Genomic DNA, 20,079 nt, shown 5'->3' with positions numbered 1-20,079 from the left:
TTAGATTCTACCCTATGAGGTGATATGTGGACAGTTACAATCAGAAATTAGATCAGCTAGGCCTGACTTCTTAAGAAGTTATTAACCTATATCTTTACCATCAATTCTGTAGCAGTTTTTTTTAAAAGTATTTTTAGACTACATTATTTTCAAGGGTATCGATATGTAATTAAAATGGTTGTTTTTCAAGTCCAGTAAAAAGAACTTGCATTCCTCTGCCACAAAATGAATATGAATAAATCACAGAGCTTTGAATGTACATGTGCAGAAATATGTAAATTTAGGCCAAAAAACTAAAGATAGTAGCAAGAATATCATATGGCTTAATAGTTCCATTTGCTCTCATATTAATCTTCATGGTATACTCTGCCGCAAGTCACAGTTAAGTATGCATAATTAAGATGACCTACCAAGCTCTGGTGCCTTATTATCATAGTTTTCCTTGCTAATTGCTTTTGCCTATCATCTGATACAGTTATCTCCTTTCATCTTATGTTGATATGAACAGTACGATTTCTAAATATTAATGTCATACTTTAATGTTCTCTTTATTAGCAGACTATGGTAGTGTAGGGAGGCTTTTTGCTGGCTGGAAAATGCTAAAGTAGAAGGTCAATATAGAAGTATCCCCCAAGAAAAATGGGCTTATATTTTTCTAAGCTGCAGAGAGGAATTAATCATGATAGAGGCTGGTTGGCTGAGCATTAAGCCTCAAGTTCTCCTCTCATTTTCTTTATCTATTTTACCATTTTTTTTTCATTCTGTCCGTATCTAATCATGTTTACCAGCTCAATTACCCCCCCCCCCCGGAAAGGAAATATAATGAAATATCTTGGCACCTGAGAGCTGATCACAACAGAAATGCAGGGCACCACTAAATACACACAGGTAAAACTGGTGGGATTTGACAGACAATATATGATTGCTTAGGAGAAGAGGGATAAATATATCACTTCTGGTTGTAAATGACAACAAACAAATTAGTAGGAAAGGCGTAAAACCTGGATGTGCTGCCAAGAATCAATGTAAGCATGCAACATTCATTTTTTTTAAAAAAAATGGCATTACCCATGTAGATTCATAACTGCGTTATATGTAGGGAAATGTTAAGTTCTCTACCACAGCCATAATTATGTACCTTTTAAAGAGAAACCCCAATGATTTACTAGCTCCATGGTCTACCTATCTTTTCTCAAAAGGGAAGGAAAATGTAAAACATCAAATTTATTTAGGGCTATGACCCAATGAATTCATTTGTATTGTTTTTTATATTGTACTTTGTGTGCAGCACTGTTTACTGCATCATCCTTAGTGAATGGGATGCAGTTTTGCATAAGCTTTCTTTCATTGATAAACTTGATACACTGATTGTGAGCAGCATTGCAACTATGTTGCAGAAAAGTTCCTACAAGGGTTATGCGCATACAAAAACAAATTTCCATGGATAGAAAATGTCCCCTGAAAATGTCCCCGCGCATAAAGCTGAATGCTGCGGACAACTGTGCATTATACACAAGTAAACTATGCCTGTGCTCCTATAAGACCCTGAAACTATTAACACAAGAAGAAGAGGAGAAGAGTTTGGATTTGATATCCCGCTTTATCACTACCCGAAGGAGTCTCAAAGCGGCTAACATTCTCCTTTCCCTTCCTCCCCCACAACAAACACTCTGTGAGGTGAGCGGGGCTGAGAGACTTCAAAGAAGTGTGACTAGCCCAAGGTCACCCAGCAGCTGCATGTGGAGGAGCGGAGACGCAAACCCGGTTCACCAGATTATGAATCTACTGCTCTTAACCACTACACCACACTGGCTCTGGGGTTGTGTGGGGAAGCAACTCCTCACCTCCCGCCCCCACACGATTAGGCTAATCAAGGTTATAAGCACCCATCACCTGTCGAGGTCAGGAGAGGGAGAACCCTCTCACCCACTACACCATGAGAGGACCTTTCACATGGCCATGATGTCCTGCATCAGCATTACGGCCTCCACTTTGGGACAGGTGCTAGAGTTTACTGGCTAACCTTTTGGAAGAACAAACGCTGTCCATGGAGATTAAAGGTTTAATGAAAATTGATTCCGTCCCATTTTTAAAAAATCATTTAATGACAGAAGCGGCCAGACTGTTCATAAAAATATCTAACCTTAATTTTGATTTGGTATCTTTCCATGTGTCCAGACGTCAGAATTTTATACCTCTTAACACCTGGCTAAGTGACATTTAACTAATTGGCACTAGCTAAATGCACACCCATTAGGCAGATTTTTATGCTAATATTGTTCCAAATAAGCAGCCATCGGTATCATTAAGCTAAATCAGTTTCCCAGGAGACATGAAATTAAAACAACTTTCTTGATTTAGCATGTCCCAATTAAATTGGAAACATGCTCTAACAATAATTTATATTTACAGAGTGCATCCTAAACTGCTGGATATATTATGTATAGATAGTACCCCACAGGGCACTGTTCTTGCAATAGATTCCACTCACTGATGGACAGAAAAAGGATGCCCTTTGATACTGAAATTAGCAATTTCACTTATAAAATACATTATGAGATCCTGAATGGCCTCACATGTATAGAAATGGGTGCTTAGAAACACTGAGGTCAAGCCAACTAGACTTAACATTTTTTGCAGAGGTGAATTAATTCCACCTTCTTTAGAGGTGGCCAAATTAAAGAATATCTAGTTTCATACATGTTGTTCGAACTGCATAAACATGGTTATTGTTCACTTTTCATTTTCCTTTATATTGTTCCAATTGCTTTTAATTCTCCAGAAAACAGTTCTACTGAATATATAGAATTCACATTTTAATTCAAAAAAGTTATTTCTGGTTACAGCTCTGTAGTTAGACAGCACTTGGAAGCATGACAATTTCTCTGACTTCCTTATTAATAATGATGCAGCGGTTTAGATTTTCTAAGTATCATACCAGCATTGGCTAATTAATCTCTCAGACATGCTGTGAGGTAGATTGAATAAGTGTTTGTATACGACTGCAGTGGTTGGGGGAATCAGAGACATGACGAAAATGTTTAAGCAATTTGTCCATGGCAAATTAGCTTGAAAATCCTAGTTGCAAACCATTTTCTTGAATTTCCATCAAGACTTAGGTCCCTAGCGGCAGCATTTTAGCTCTTTTCTGTCACAGCAATAGTGCTTCTTTGTTATAGCTGTAAGAAGAAAAATCCCCGCCCCACCAAAAAAATAATCCTAATCCGATAAGATCTTGCTAAACCCTTTGCATTGCTTTAAGAACAGGGCAAGCACCTTGTAGGAAATGTTTAAAGAGTACATTTCATCTAGAACAAATTCAATGTTATATAAAAAGCCACTGTGTGTAAAAGGCTGGTGGCATTTGACTCTTCTCTGCTCGCCCCTGCCTAGTTTAAACAAAAAGTAACTTGGAATCACTTAAGTTTTGACACTTAAGGGTCATGGCTCAATGGGAGAGCATCTGATCTCTGCATGCAGAAGACCCAAGGTTCAAGCCCCCAGCATCTTCAGGTGGGGCTGGGAAAGACCCCCATTATGAAACCCTGAAGAGAGTCACTGCCAATCAACACAGACAGTACTGAGCTAAATGGATCAACAGTCTAACCTGGTATAGGGTTACTTCCTATGTACTTTCTAATATAATGTGGCAGAACCAAACCTTTCTGGAATGCAAACATCAGAGAGCATCATATGTTTCCTCATAAAAAGGGTGAGTGAATTGTAAACAAAGCACATCATCTGACAACGACAAAGTGCAACTGGACTCCCTCTGCCCCCATGAGATGAATGGACAGTTCACATGAAAGAAACAGCACTGTTCCACTACAATGCATCTCATGTTAGCTCCCATCTTGTTCTATAATGAAGAGCCAGGAGTGCAGGAGGAGCTCATCTAATTGTGGCTCCCTGGACTCCTTTCCCTGCAAGAGAGACCTACAGATAGTAACAGGAGGATAATCCATAACTTGTGGCACAGCAAAGCCCACTGGCTGCTGCCACACTGTCAGCAATAGATTTGAAGATAAGCTTTCGATAGCCAAGAGGAACATCTAACAAAGCAACTTTGGAAATTCTCCCTTACACCACTGCCACCCTACTTGCCCGGAAAGCGCAAAACATTCATTACTGTGCAGCTGAATAGATGGACTCAGATGATAGCTCCTAGGAACCAATTAAAGGGGTTAACTGAGCCATGAGACTTCATAAACGAATCCAATTCCTTTTTTCTTTATTTCCTACTATAGCTCAGAGATAAAGCCAAGGGAAAAATGCATAAGCTCTAGAATCTTATATAGTGACAAATGACTGTGTTAGCACCACCAATAATGGGTCTTTCTTTCAGACACAGGGAACTGCGCCGAGATTCCTATTGCCTTACAACATCAGGAGAAAAAGAGAACATGAAATGTATAAGCAATATAAGCCCACTGCATTAAACAAATGGGAATGCTCCCAGTGTTGACAATAACCCTTTATCTAGTAAGCAAAAGTTTCACTCCCCCCCCCCGCTTTTCTTTTCTTTTCTTTCTTTCTTTTTTGCAAATGTAGAGACTTAAATGCTAAATTACAAAATCTTACCCTCTTTCAAAAACCCAATGCAGCAAAGTATATACTAAGACTGAAAGAAGTCAAATCTAAAATAGAAGACTATGCCAATGTTTTGGCAGTGTGAGCATGTGTGAGGCTGCACCTATGTCCATGTTACCAGTGCAACCCCCATCAATCATCCACACCTATATTACACCTGGGGAAATGTGATATTTCCTCCAGATAGCACATTCAGTGCTGTTGTGCTTATTGTGTGGAATGTAACTGTAAGAGTTTCATGGCCATCTATTAAATATTTACTGTGATTTAAACGAAGGATGGATGAAAACTCTTCTATTCCCTCATTGTCACCACCACAATATTTATGTACCCCTTAAGGAAGAGCCCAGCTTAAATTTTGAGAATGCTGCAAGGTGTATGTGAAAGAAGGCAGCCCCCTGGGGAAATTGCTGGATCAGAGGCACCATTTTTTAATTCCACCACTCAGTGTCATTCCTGTGAAGCCTTCTAGGAAAAATAAAGGCAGCCCATACTTCTGTGCACACATGACAGTACTAAACCTCAACCTTCCAATCTTAGTAGTTTTGTTTATTTGCAGTCATCTGGCCATCATGAAAGTTTAACAGTATGAAAGTAAACCCCCATTTCACATCAGTTGAAGTTCACACAGACCCAGATAAATTACAACAGAAACTTAAAAGCCAAATTTTCCTGGCAGATTTACATGAAGCCTCCTAAAAACAGATCCCCCAACCCTCTTTTAAAATATATATGTACTAGAATGAAATTCTAATCTTAGTATCTGGTGCTTCCACAACGAGTTGCATGATTCAGGCCAAACACTCTGATATATACTTCATGTGATTTGCTCAGCTTCACTTCTCAGATATCACAGACTGAGAGATGAGACATCTTGTTGAAGACAGCAAAATAAAGCATTGAGAAGGAAATGTGTAATAAAACCAACTATACAGCTAAAGGGAAGTTTGAAATTCTAAAACGTTTGTAGGTCCACATGAACTAAACTGTAGATTGTGCTCCTACCGTCATAAATCCATCCAGCAAACCTGAATCAGGCTTTGGAGGTGCTTGTAATCGTTCCATGGACCACTTTTCAATGATGGATGCCACTTGGCTGTTTTCTGTATTCAAAATCCTGAATCCAGTCATGTTAACCCCACTATACCGATATGGCTCCACATCAAGAGCAAAGAGGTCCTGAAGGAAGAGAAGAAAGGATGGACATTTGTAGTAGCTATGACACATCCTGAATCTTTTCCATTCAAACAAGTATTTATTGCCCTCTCCAATGCAATTATGGTGACTTTAGAATAATAAACAGTGCTCAAAAAGTCCAGAATACTGTGCATTGAATTAATTGCTAACAACGTTACATGTACATGAAGATAAATGACTAATTTATACTGCTTCTGATTACCTACATCTGCACTGAGAGCCCAAACGAACCTGAATAGCCATTAACAATATGCGGAAAAGTCAAGCAAAGTCAGTGAGCTGCATACTCCATTGTTTACTAACATTCCATAAACCTGAATTAGGCAAGTGTTAGGCTTTTCTGCTTTAATAAGCCAGTTTTCAGTGGTTTGTCAGATATCAGATATTATATGCAGGAACATAATAGAAAGACCCAAGTTCAACAAATTTCCTCCAGTGCTAAAATCTACAAATTCACAAGCAGAACCATATTCCCCTTTTTTTGCAACATTCTGCCACTCACAAGATTGTCAGTTGTGTGAGGGAGAATACCTGAATAGGGCTACATACAGTGGTACCTTGGTTTACAACCATAATCCGTTCCAGAGGCTGTTTGAAAACCGAAACAGGTTGTAACCCAAAGCACGCTTTCGCCAATGGGGCCTCCAAAAAAAAAATTGTTCATAATCCAAAATAAAAAATAAAAAAATGGGTTGTAATCCAAAAAAGTTTGCAAACCGGGGCACGCACTTCCGGGTTTGACATGTTTGTAATCTAAAACGTATTCAAACCAAGACGTATGCAAACCAAGGTACCACTCTAACTAGTTTGTTCAGCATAGATATGGAAAACGGTAAACATATCAACAAAATAAAAAGAGTACAGTGAAGGCACCTGCCTGATTTCAACAGGCAGGAATGTCCACTTCTATTAACTGGACAAAAATTTAGCCTTTGTATGGGAAATGTGAAGTTTTACTTTTCTTGCCAAAGGCTGAAATTTTGTTATTAGTTTCTGAAGCAGCAGTGCTTTGGCAGGGATCAAACAAGATGCACTTATTTATTCAGTAAAAGGCAGGGAGAGACAGACAGACAGACAGACAGAACAGTGCACACACGCACACAGAGAGAGAGAGAGAGAACGAGAGAAGGCACAGCAGTAGCCCCCCCCCCCCATCCAAGACAGTGGCATATGATTAATTGTTCATTGTTAATGCAAGAACCCAAGCTAATCTCAGAGATAGTTAACATTCCAAATTCCAATTAGAGTTTATAGTATCATTTTTCACAATGTGACTAGGTCACGTAGATGCTTCTTCTGGGTCTATGCTACAATGCACAGTGACTTTCCAAAACACTGAGCTGCCCTTCCACCTTTGTTTTAAGGCACTATTTATTTGGCGGGGGTGGGGGTGGGGGCAGAGAAGAAGCAGTAAGAATTATACAGTATTATCACACAGCTGAAAAGTGCCAAGACCTAATTACCTATCTGGCAAGATATAGTCTAATCACACATTAATCTTCCAGTATACATACCCACACTACCACATATAGTTTGACTTAGTCCATCTTCCTGACTATAGTGTTTTAGGAGGAGAGAACAGAAGTGAATGTGCAAAAGTGTCTGGCACTTCTCAATAACAATTTAAGAGATGGCATGACCAAGACATGATAGGAGGTGGCAAATTTCCCCCACAGCATAGGGAAACAGGTTTGGCTAGGTGCAGAACTGCTTGAAATAATGCCCCAAAGTTCTCCCCCCCCAACTTTTTAAATTTTGGGTGGCTTCCAGACTACCTTGGACAATAGCATAAATAATTATGTAATTTAAACACATTCCTGTTTACTCAAAACTATAATAAATATGCACAACAGTTCAGAGAATTAATGAGCTATTACATTAGGCTCCAAATCAATCATGGGAAAGTACACTTCCAAACAGCACAGCTAAACAGCGTGACTAGAAAATTTATTGGACACGACTTTCGCTGTGTCAGGTAAGAAGTAATTAATAAAGCAGAGGAGCCAAAAAGTGATAGAAGTTACATGGCTCCGCTGAGCATAAAAATCTATCATCTCCTGGCATGTCCCAAATTATCCTCAGTTGTCAACTGCTGAAGTTTACATTCAATTCTTCAGGGGGGCAAAACACCCACCCTCCCACCAGCCTGCTCCCAAGACCTAATTAGCAAATGGGGATACGTAATTAGTCCAGAAGCCTGATCATGAAGTGCAGAACTTTTATGGCATGTTTATTTTATTATTTATTCGATTCATTTATGGGTTGGCCTGGCCCCTTGCTCTTTATTCGAAGGAACTCAAGAGAGACAGACTTCCAGCGAGCCAGTTTACTAGGCTTGGTCCAATCAGCCCTAGAACTGCCACCATCTGCCTCCTTGCCATTATTTTGGGCTTAACCACTGGATCACTCGGGATCTCCAGCAGGAACATCCAGAGGAAATCTGTGCCGATAAAGTATGCAGCAGACGGCTGACATTTACAGCAGCAGCAGCATCTGAAAGTGGCTCATTTTGAAATCCACTTTAATCTGCTAGGCTTCTCTCTCCCCTCCACTTCACAGACATATCAAAACCAACAAATGCTGCTTGACAGCAGAAGGCTGCTAACTGGAATGAGGATGCATGTCCCTTTCTAGTCATCTCATTCTTTCCACACAATACAAGCCTCATTGGGTGCATGGGACTATGAGCTGCCTTTTGCCATTGGTATCTCTTCCTCACGACTGTCTACATTGACTGGCAGCGACTCTCCAAGGTTTCAGGTGGAGTTCCTCCCAGCCCTACCTGGAGAGGCCAGGGAATGAAGTTTCCACATGGAAATCAGATGCTCTACCACTGAGCAATGGCCCTTCCCCACACAGGAAGGAATGCTCCATCGGACACTCTGCATGCAGGCAGAATTTAAGGTTTCAAATGTGAAAACCCTTTGAATAGATCTAGAAACTATTGCAAAACTTTCAGGATTGCTGTTCTGTTTCCAATTGTTGTTGTTGTTTAGTTGTTTAGTCGTGTCCTACTCTTCGTGACCCCATGGACCAGAGCACGCCAGGCATTTCTGTCTTCCACTGCCTACCGCAGTTTGGTCAAACTCATGCTGGTAGCTTTGAGAACACTATCCAACCATCTCGTCCTCTGACGTCCCCTTCTCCTTGTGCCCTCCATCTTTCCCAGCATCAGGGTCTTTTCCAGGGAGTCTTCTCTTCTCAGGAGGTGGCCAAAGTATTGGAGCCTTAGCTTCACGATCTGTCCTTCCAGTGAGCACTCAGGGCTGATTTCCTTCAGAATGGATAGGTTTGATCTTCTTGCAGTCCATGGGACTCCAAGAGTCTCCTCTGTTTCCTATAATGTATATCTATTAAAAGCCTAACAACTGCAGTTTTCTGGTTGTTTGTGAGCTCCAAGTCCTGCCTGTATGTTGGTGAGTTCCTCTAAGGGTGTGGGGCAAAAACTGGAATGCAAGAAAGCTAGAATGCAGATTTTTGGCACAATCTCATTATGACTTAGGGAGGCAAATGGTTAGAGACTTTCCTCCGTGCTCCTGTCTATTCTTTCAAGTGGCTACCAGGTTTACAAAGGGGACCAAAGCTATTCCTATTCAGATAGAACTTTCCCCCATCTAATTACAAGAGCCAAAATACAACAAGCTGTCTAAAAACCCGAAACGTTCCCAGGTGTTGACAAACATTTTTTTATTGCAAAACAAATAGGATCAAACAAGTCTCCTCCAAAAAGAAAGGAGAAGTGATTTGCTCGTTCTGAACTGCATGCTGTGTGTTTCTCCAGAACAAATAACTTTCTGCAAAACTGTAAAATCAGTTCTGCCCTCCAATTTCGTCGCAAGGAGTGTCAGTTTTCCAGAATAATACTTATGAACATTAATTAAACCATCCTCCAGAGCTTCCGCTGCAACTTATCAAAATCAAGAGGAGAAAACACTCAGTACTTCTTTCTCTTCTATTCCTGAGAGACCACTTTCACTTTGTCAAGCAATATAATTAAGAAACCAAAGGCCTTTGTCTGAGACCGACAGCAGATTCCTATAAGCTACTTACCAATGTGGTAAAGATGTAATGATAGTATTCTGTCATCATTCCCATTGCTAAAGCCTAAAGGGAAGGGGGGGGAATCAAACACACACATTATTATTATTATTTTAAAGTTACATAACATTGCTTTTAATATTTCTAAGGTTACACATAGCATTACTTTTAATCACACCTATATGAATAATGAAAGGCTCTTTGAAGAATACCATTGGGATGAAACTATAGGGCTGGAATCATATTAAAATTAGGTCAAGCAAATCATTCCTTAGCAGTTGGAGCAGATTACTTGCTATTAAAGGAATTTATGAAGCAAATCTGCTGATAGAAAGATTATTAGTGAACTGTTTAGGGCTGCAAATGTGAAAGAAGCTTACAGTTTTACATATTAATGGGAGCTTTCAGTTGCCAACCAAAAATCTGAATTGAGAATGGTTCCATTAATTGTATTTATTATACGTCTTCACCAGAAAGGATACATAATGAGAAAAATGTAGAGTTACTCCAAGTGAACAATATTACTCAATTAAAAGGGAGGTTGAAGGCTGGCAGCAAACACAGAACACTTCAACACCCTACCCCACAAGCAGCACTTAAGCTTCAAGCACTGCAGGCACATTTTTTAAGCGTTAATGGCTCATATAAAGCACCAGGGCTACTTTCCAATGCCCCGGTGTTATTTCCAAATCTTTCTAAGCAGCACATCAGCTTCAGCTGTGCAGTTTAGATTTTCCATAATCATTTCTTGGATTAATAAGTGAGACTGAGTCTAATGTTGCCGTGGTCAGAACTAACTTCTTTCATCCACCAAGATGGTGTCATGTAGACAAATGGATAAAAATAGGAAGAGCTATTGTGAATATATGAGCTGAAATTGAAGCTAAATAGAGCTGTAAAGAGGTACACAAAGGAGCACTGATGAGTCTTGAATGACAAGAATCAGGAAGGTGCCTTGCTTCATCCCTGTGACTGAGTCACACCTTCTCTCTGCAGTGTTTTCCCTCTGTGAGGTGGACTGGCAAAACAGAGAAGAATGCCTGAAAGATCACCAAACAGGGCAGCTCCTCAGAGGAATTAAGGCTGTTCTGAGGACCAAGAGACAATCAAACAGAAGCACAAAGAACAGCCTATTTCAGGCCTTGTTTATCAAAAGACAACACTGATAGAACAGGGCAGCACTTTCAGCCCTGCTGCCAAAGTCCTGTGGTTCTTACTTCATTAGTTTAGGTTGAACACCTTCACAGCTCCCTGAGGCTCCCTGCTGCAGCCTAAACATGTGAGAGTCTGGGGAAATTGGTGTGACCTCAGAGGCTGGGGCTAAAAGCATATCCCTGAAGCCTTACTGTACCCGTCTTCTTTGTTTGGTAAGTAATCATAGAATTGTAGAGTTGGGAGGGACCCTGAGGATCATCTGATCCAATCCCCTGCAATTTGGGAATATGCAGCTGTCCCATACAGGGTTCAAACCTGCAATCTTGGTGTTATCAGCACCATGCTCTATGGCTAATAACTTTAATCTTCTGATATGGATTTTTAAGAATTAAGAGGAAGGGTTGAAAATCAGCATCTAGGACTGCTACACAGTGATGGGAATGTACGCCACATATAGATTAGGGGTAGGGAAGTCTATTCCATTTTGTACCAAAACCCCAGAGTGGGCTTCATTCTCCATTACAAACATGCAAGTGCACCAGACTGCCACTTTCCGGCTCTTAAGCTACAGCAGAAGGAAAGGGTAATGTTCTCACCTACCCACATGGGTATGTGGGCTAGAGGTCAGATGCAGTCCAGTCATACCCCAGGAACATATTAGACCCCGGCTCACAAGCCTCTTAAGATTTCAACGGAGAAGGCGAGGTCAGAAAAGGCTGCTAATTTGCTTGCTTTGATATTCCAGAGCAGAGTTGCAGCAGAATTTTTACATCTTTCTCCCCACATCAAAGACCTTGGAGCATGAGAGGGGGCAACTCAGGGCAGGCATTTATGCTATGCCACCTCATGCTCCAAGGAAGTCAGCAAAGAGAGCTGTGTTTGTTCTTCTCTTTTCCTACACCAAAGGCTTGGGGGAATGCAAGGCTTGGTTCTAGACAACACCACTGAGTCTTAAAGGCAACTTGCATAAGATGTGTGAAAATAAATAGGAGTATTAAAATGCAACTGCCTTCATCCTTTGCCAGCTGAATGCATTGCAGGGCTCTTCATTGCAAAATATATGTAGCATGGATTCAGAATATGAAACTCTCATCATGCTGTTACCCACATAATCAACTCAAATACGGGTGGAAAGGTAGGGGGGCACTTCACATATCAGTGCCAAAGCCTAGTTTTTTAAAAAGACACAGACACTTGTGTTATTAAATGAGCAAGAGTGCTTCGAGTATCAAGAGGGAAAGAAAAGAAATATTTAACAAAATAATTCATATGCAAAAAGTGCTCTCCTAAGAAAAGTAAATCCATGGCTGCATATATTCAAGTCAATGTTCCTGATCTGCTCAAGGAAGTAGCCTGAGAATTGGTTTTGTATATTTAGAGCATTAGGCAGAACAAATCCTCACCATTAATAAGCAAGATGGGAAAGAGATAATTCAGCAAAGAAAATCTTTTTACTGTGTAAAGGAGATGGGAGTGTTAAAGCCAGGGTTCCACTTTGCTCTAATACTTATATAGTACAGGGCTGTTTCTGCTGACAGAGAAACTAATAAAAGCCACAGTTGCTGCTCACCTACAACCTATTGGTCCATTATAAATAATGCAACTTGGCTGATGGACTAACTTATTGTTCAGGTTGCTGGGTTTTCAGCTAGCACAAAACTAGTAAGCACTCTGGACTCAAGTGTTTTAAAGCGTATGAATATTCAAACGACATCAGCAATTTTTGTTGCACTTTTAGGCTGCGATCCAACAAAAGTATGGCTTTGATCTTAACTTTTTGATCTGTGAACAGAGGCAGAACTGCTGAGACGATCCCTTCCGTGAGCACAATTCTCCTGCCATGAACAGACTAAAAAGTTAAGATCTCACCTGTATTTATGAACACAAGTAAGACCACGGGACAGAGGCGACAAAGTAAGTTTTCATTAGTTTCCATCTCCACTGCTCAGGTGGTTGAACAATGGCAGTCTCCAAACAAAAGCTTCAAGGAAAGGAAAGGTGCACACATTTACCCACCTCTTTGCAAGATATGAACTTCTGCGCTAGAGCAGACTATCATGTCCAATAAACGAGATATCATAATAAAACCAAGGTAATGCACATTTTGTGAGTTTGTGAATAACTATTTTGTAGAAAACACCAAGACTTAGGTTGACACGTGACTCAGACCCAGCCCAAATAAATCTGTCCTGCTAATTTGAATGAAGGGCTTAAGGTTTACATTGCTTTCCTCCAGCAGTGTCACTCACTTCAAGCCCAGGTGGAAATAGTTCTGCCTTCTAGTGGGCAAGTCAGTATGGGACCCAGTTCACCAATGTCATGGTGTGGACCTGTTTTCGAAAACACCCTTACCACATACAAGGCACTCTGGAGCCTGCGCATGTCCCAATATTGGGTCTATATTATAGACCATAATACTTTCTCAGTGCTTTTAGGTTCTGACCTCCTAGAAATGTTCTCCTCTTCACTTGGAACTCTCTGTGGTGCCAACATTTTAAAGTACTGCTGTTGCTATGATGTGACTGGGGAGAGGTTCTTGGTGAATGTTGACCACATCCAAACAGATGAAACTGTGGAGGGCAAGCAATCTGACCACACCAGTTCAGATATATTGAGGCTTTACATAACAACGGTCGGAAGAAGAAGAAGTAAAAATAAATCAGGAGGTTTTACTCTAGGGTAGCAGCCTGCCAGACTAAAGCAAACAATACACATTATTAGAATACTTCTGGTAGCATATAGAGGCACCTTTCCTGTATATTATGGTTTGGAATTCAAGAGCCATTTGAGGAATGAATGTTTTCCTTTTCCCTTGGTTTGCTTTTGGCATGGGTTTAGTGCAGGGACAGGAAACCATATATTTGTTTCTTTGTTTTCTTACTTTTATATCACACCTTTATATTGCAGTTTCCTATCCAGGCATAGATTCAGACTTCAACAAAGTGGTGACCTCATCTGCCATCAGACTGCACCCTGGAATGATTGAGAACTACATTCCCTCATTCCCTCTGGGGCAACCTGCTGGGGTCCATATACTAATCAACAGATGGGGCCGAAGACACATGGGGCACCAAACCAAAGGTGGCTCAGGCTGCTCTCTTTTCTGCCACCTCTTTTTCTTGCCGGCTGTCTTTCTGATTCTCTCCCCACCCGCATGCACTATCACTCTCAACTGCTCCCCACAATAGACTGCTCTTTCCAGAGGTCTGAACTAATCACTGACAGAAGGCTTTTGAAACTAGGGCAAGGGCTTCATGAAATTAGGTAGAGGGCTTCGTGCAGCACTAGGGGCCACAGGCTGACCATTCCAGAGTCAATGTTTCATGTGCCGTGACAATAACTCTGGTCACTGCTAACGGGGTTCCATCATCATAACTAGGTTTCCCAAACCTTCACTTCAATACCGTCTCTGGCTTACCTTAGTGTTGTATTTAGGAAAGGGTTGTAATTACCTGTTTCAAAATGCCTGCTGCCATTTCATGACTGCAGTCAAAGATGACGTGGAATTCCTTGCCTCTTTTCATCTCCTTGAGCAAGGGCTTTGCATCCTTTGTGTCAGCTGGTAACTGGCGGATTTTTAGTCGCAGGTTGTACCGCGATGGAGCCTTAATAAGCTCTTGCAATCGAATGAGACCTTTTCAGCAGAAAAAGAGACAAAGGAGATCCAAGGTTAAGTTGTTGAAGCGAAAATATGATCTTGTAAGAGCAGCTGGATTCCCCCCCCCCTTTTATAGCTTTTACACATTCAAATTTTCCTCCTTTTTGCATTCACTAGCATGTGAATATGGAAATTCATGTTTAAAAATAAAAACCCAACTCCAAGCAGCTTCTCTGCCTCCTTCTTTCCTAATATTGATAGACAGTAAGCAGCCTGAGTTCGGATTACCTTCTCAGATACGGACAAATCTTCCTTATCTGGGAGTTAGGGTATTTTCTACTGAAGAATATGTAGCAATCCTCTAATTCACTTATACCAGTGTGCTACACTAATAGTTTGTAATCACACTAGTTACTCTAAGAGACTAATCTATCTGGTTTTACATGCAGCTTTGGTTTTGTAGACCAGCATGGACATTCATACAAAAACTCTGCACCGGTGTTCTAAATCAGTCATGGGGGTTGCCTCATTCACTACAGCCATTCATTCATTAAGTTCTGCATGGAAGGAACCTCAGTCAACCCTGTCATAACATATTAAGAGGTCTTATATAGATTGACTCTTTTGAGTGGAAAGCTTCTATGCCAACATCTCTCAGGAAGGTGAGGCATTTGCATGGGCAATCAAAATAGTAAGCCTCTTTACATAGATTGCACTAGTCACAAGGACCCCTTGCCAGTGTGTGTGTGTGTGTGTGTGTGTGATGATCCATAACAGCAGCAGAAGGATTAATCAGGTCTTAGCAAAAAAAGGCATATGCTGCATAGTAACAATGCTATAGTATAAAGTGGGGCCATGCAAAAACAAACACTATATTCATATTGCTTAATTCAAAGTATTGTATTCAAAGTATTTGCTTTTGTCTATGGTTTATGTGCATAGTGAAAAAACATAATATATATATAAAAATAAGTCTGAATTACTTAAATTTGAAATGTCACTGTTTCTATGCCTATAGGTCAAAGTATAACTCTACTATGGATTGATACTCTGTACAGATAATACTCTGTACGGATGTCTCTATTTTTGAAAATGATCAAAATCATACTAGATGAATGTGAGAAATGGCTGAAAAAGATTTTAGTTTTAAAAAAGAAATATATATTCACCACAACACTCTACAACACTCTTAATAGATTTTAGCACCCATTTGCTTTTACCATTTTGGAAAAAAAATAAACATGACTGTCCAGGGCACTGAAAGCTATTTTTAGCTCACACCTAAAAAAAAAAAAAAAGGCAGGAAAAAAGGTTTTCACACTAAGCTGCACAGATTTTTTTTTTTTTACCACACAGGTTTTTAGAGCAAAATGCTAGCGGGAGAAAATCAGGAACGTTATGTGAAAGAATTCAGCCCATGTTATCTGAAAGCACTTTAGCAAGTTTACAATACAATGGATTTGAAGTGGTCTCAGTCCAGTTCCTAGTATAAGTGCTTTCACACTTCAGTGAGCCTAGAGCTAACCATTAGACATAACCAGACATACTTTTCAAAAAGAAAGAAAGAAAGAAAGAAAGAAAGAAAGAAAGAAAGAAAGAAAGAAAGAAAGAAAATCAATCAAGAGAAATCTCAAGCTATAGCTTAATGCAATCCGTGTAGTCATTGTCATGGCCATTGGCGATATACAGTAAGATCTACTGACTACTGAAATCCATGTAGGCAAGTGCTGGGGCACTTTTCTACTTGAACAAAGATGGACTGATCAAGGTGGTTCAGGAAAGTGAGCACAGACGCTCCAAGTGTCTCTATTTTCCAGGGACAGTCCTGGATTTACAGAAGCTGTCCTTTAAAAGGTAAAGGTAAAGGACCCCTGACAGTTAAGTCCAGTTGCAGATGACTCTGGGGTTGCGGCGCTCATCTCGCTATACAGGCCAAGGGAGCCAGCGTTTGTCCGCAGACAGTTTTTCCGGGTCATGTGGCCAGCATGACTAAGCCTCTTCTGCCACAATGGAACACCGACACCAGAGCAGTGCACGGAAACACCATTTACCTTCCTGCTGGAGCAGTACCTATTTATCTCCTTGCACTTTTTGGCATGCTTTTGAACTGCTAGGTTGGCAGGAGCTGGGACCGAACAACAGGAGCTCACCCCATTGTGGAGATTTGAACCGTGACCTTCTGATTGGCAAGCCCAAGAGACTCAGTGGTTTAGACCACAGCGCCACCCGCATCCCTCACTTTTCCTTAGGACGTCCCTACTTTCATAGGAGAAATGTTGGTGGGTATGGAGTTATCTGATCCCTGAGCCATCTGAAGGCAGCCCTCTATGGGGAAGTTTTTAATGTTTAATGTTTTATTGTGTTTTTTTATATGTTGGAATCTGCCCAGCTTGGCTGGGGCAACCCACTTAGATGGGTGGGGTACAAATATCATCATCATCATCATCAAATAGGACATTCCTATTTTCATCAGAGAAATGTTGGAGGGTACGTTCTTCAATTTGAACCTCCTGTTCCTACCAAGGGTTTCACTTAACTTTTTACAAACATTCACAATCCTAAGCATAGTGGAAGTAATGGAACAAATCAGAAGATATATTGTGTGTAAAATAGGAGGAACTTACACATACTGCAGAAGTAGAAGGGAGCATTTGTTGATATCATATCTGGCCTTCCAATAAACCCTACACACGCTATTTCTGCACAATCTCTGGGGTTCTAACTGGCACTGCCTGAGGCTTCTTCTAGCCCTGTGTTCCCACACAGTTCCTGTTGCTCAAGGTCCATATTACTCAAAGCACATGGTACTGTTATCTGTAGAATCCCCTGCCTACTGACATATTAAACTCACTCAATCCCAAGAGTCCCTTCAGTCAACAGCATTCCCACTCCCAAACAGCCGGGAGTTATGCTGTCTTGTATTGCTGCCATAATTCTACAGGTAATAGATTCAATTATTTTACCACAATATATTTTCTAACCGCAGAGCTAAAAACAATGTATAATTCATCCACAGTAACAGGTTAGAGGAATGAGAGACTGTGAAATGGGGAGGGAAGGAGGTGGAAGTGTTACAACATATGCAAGAGCTTTTTGTTAGAAATATAACATCAATTTAGATGATTGCTTGACTACAAAGACTTTAAAAACCCTGGGGTAGAAATCCCCTCGAAAATTAAAGTAGCACTTTTAACTAGACTGAAGTAAGAGGTTGTAAAATACCATTTTAAATTCCAGAGGGGAAATAAATGGCTGCATATTTGATAGGGAGGATTACTATAAGAAAAATAAAATGTACCCTTGTAAGATGAATTGCCGCTCCAAAACCATTTTTTAAAAACAGGTTAGAAAGAACAGCTGCATAGAACAGGGGTCTGTTCCCTGCCATTGTTTCACCATATGTGTCTCTTTCTGACCCTTTAAATAAGCTGTTCCTCCTCTTTAGGAGTAACTGTGCTTTCAGCTCTACAGCTCAATGGTTAGAAAAATGTGTGAATGGTAGCTCTTTTCAGAAGCTGCCATCAATTTGACTTTAAGGAGAAATAGGAGGAGCGGTTTGCAAGCACTCCAGCTGGCAACTTCTTCTAAAGAGATCAATCACATCACCTCCTCTTCATGCTCTACTTCCGCCAGCCCTGGGAAACAAGCATCCCAAATTTGCTCCAAATACCCAGGTCTCCTGTTCAGCAACCTTACATGCCACAGCCATGCCACCTGGCCAGCCTGTCAAGCTATTTATCATTCTCATTAATGCTGTACAAGAATATTTCACATAGAACAACAGGCTGCAAACAAAGTTGCATTTTTCTGCTCACCTAAAAGCCATTTCTGCACCAGTTAAGTAGAAGTGTTTCATGAAAGACGGACAACCTAGGACCCTCCAGTTGTTGTAGGACTCCAAATCCCATCAGCCACAACCAACATGGCCAATGGTCAGGGATGATGGGAGCTGTAGTTCAGTAACACATGGAGAAGCATAGGTTCCTCATCCTTGATATATGTGCCCCCCCGTGATTACTGGATTGTTTTATATATTGAGGGTAAGGCATAGTTTTTGCTGTTAAATCTCATAAAACTGGTCCATAACTAAATGTACACACACATGCCTTTACAGGAGAGGAAACTTTGACCAACTGTAAAATAGTTAGACTTCCCAAATTGATGAAACAGTTTTGGCTAGTACAAGAATCAGCAACAGATGGACATGTTTATTGTCACTCAAGAAAGCCAAACTAAATGCAATGGGGAAGTCATACTGTGTCTGCCCCATTCACAGAAAAAGCAGAACTGCAGGATGCACCAGGGGTGGGAGACCTTTTGGCTCCCAGGCCAGGTCCTTATCAGAATTCGTCTCCTGAGATTGTCTACCTGTCAGTCAACTGACATCAGTTGATGGTCAGTCAGCTGACACCACAATGACTTCAAGACATGGCTAAAATGAAGGGTTTTCCCCTTCATTTTAGCAAAGGATTCTGACACAAACCCCTTCCTGAATCAGTGTATCTTACTAGTATATTTAGTTACACTAGTACACTAGTCAATAAAAAGGAAGAGGAAAAGGGCAATGATTTATAATTATCTATACACTAATTTCTACGTGGGACAAAAAGCTACAGTTAGACCTGGATATGGAACAACTGATTGGTTCAAAATTGGGAAAGGAGTACGACAAGGCTGTATATTGTCTCCCTGTTTATTTAACTTATATGCAGAATTCATCATGCGAAAGGCTGGGCTGGGTGAATCCCAAACCGGAATTAAGATTGCCAGAAGAAATATCAACAACCTCAGATATGCAGATGACACAACCTTGATGGCAGAAAGTGAGGAGGAATTAAAGAACCTTTTAATGAGGGTGAAAGAGGAGAGTGCAAAATATGGTTTGAAGCACAACATCAAAAAAACTAAGATCATGGCTACTGGTCCCATCACCTCCTGGCAAATAGAAGGGGGTGAAATGGAGGCAGTGAGAGATTTTACTTTTTTGGGCTCCATGATCACTACAGATGGTGACAGCAGTCACAAAAGTAAAATATGCCTGCTTCTTGGGAGAAAAGCAATGACAAACCTAGACAGCATCTTAAAAGGCAGAGACATCACCTTGCCAGCAAAGGTCCGTATAGTTAAAGCTATGGTTTTCCCGGTAGTGATGTATGGAATTGAGAGCTGGACCATAAAGAAGGCTGATCGCCGAAGAACTGATGCTTTTGAATTATGGTGCTGGAGGAGAATCTTGAGAGTCCCATGGACTGCAAGAAGATTAAACCTATCCTTTCTTAAGGAAATCATCCCTGAGGGACTGGAGGGACAGATCCTGAAGCTGAGGCTCCAATACTTTGGCCACTTCATGAGAAGAGAAGATTCCCTGGAAACGATCCTGATGTTAGGAAAGATTGAGAGCACAAGGAGAAGGGGACAACAGAGGACGAGATGGCTGGACAGTGTTCTCGAAGCTACCAACATGAGTTTGACCAAACTGTGGGAAGCAGTGGAAGACAGGA

The 20,079-nt window shown here is 40.8% G+C and overlaps 1 protein-coding gene across 4 annotated transcripts in view; it reads right to left on the bottom strand.

The window, feature by feature from the left end:
• The window catches only part of GRIK2 (glutamate ionotropic receptor kainate type subunit 2), a 440,357-nt gene that overhangs the window by 236,828 nt on the left and 183,450 nt on the right, over positions 1-20,079 (bottom strand). For all 4 annotated transcript variants that reach the window (XM_083497629.1, XM_083497626.1, XM_083497628.1 and 1 more), the window contains exons 5-7: positions 14,433-14,614; positions 9,838-9,891; positions 5,596-5,769 (exon numbers count right to left, since the gene is read on the bottom strand). In XM_083497629.1, coding sequence (XP_083353755.1) covers positions 5,596-5,769; positions 9,838-9,891; positions 14,433-14,614 — 410 coding nt within the window. The remainder of the gene's footprint in view (positions 1-5,595; positions 5,770-9,837; positions 9,892-14,432; positions 14,615-20,079) is intronic.

The sequence above is a fragment of the Podarcis liolepis genome (genome assembly GCF_965112155.1).
Source record: "Podarcis liolepis genome assembly, chromosome: 3".
In the NCBI taxonomy this organism is placed as follows: Eukaryota; Metazoa; Chordata; class Lepidosauria; order Squamata; family Lacertidae; genus Podarcis; species Podarcis liolepis.
The sequence above is the reverse complement of the archived record's forward strand: the minus strand, read 5'-3'. Positions and strand labels throughout refer to the sequence as shown.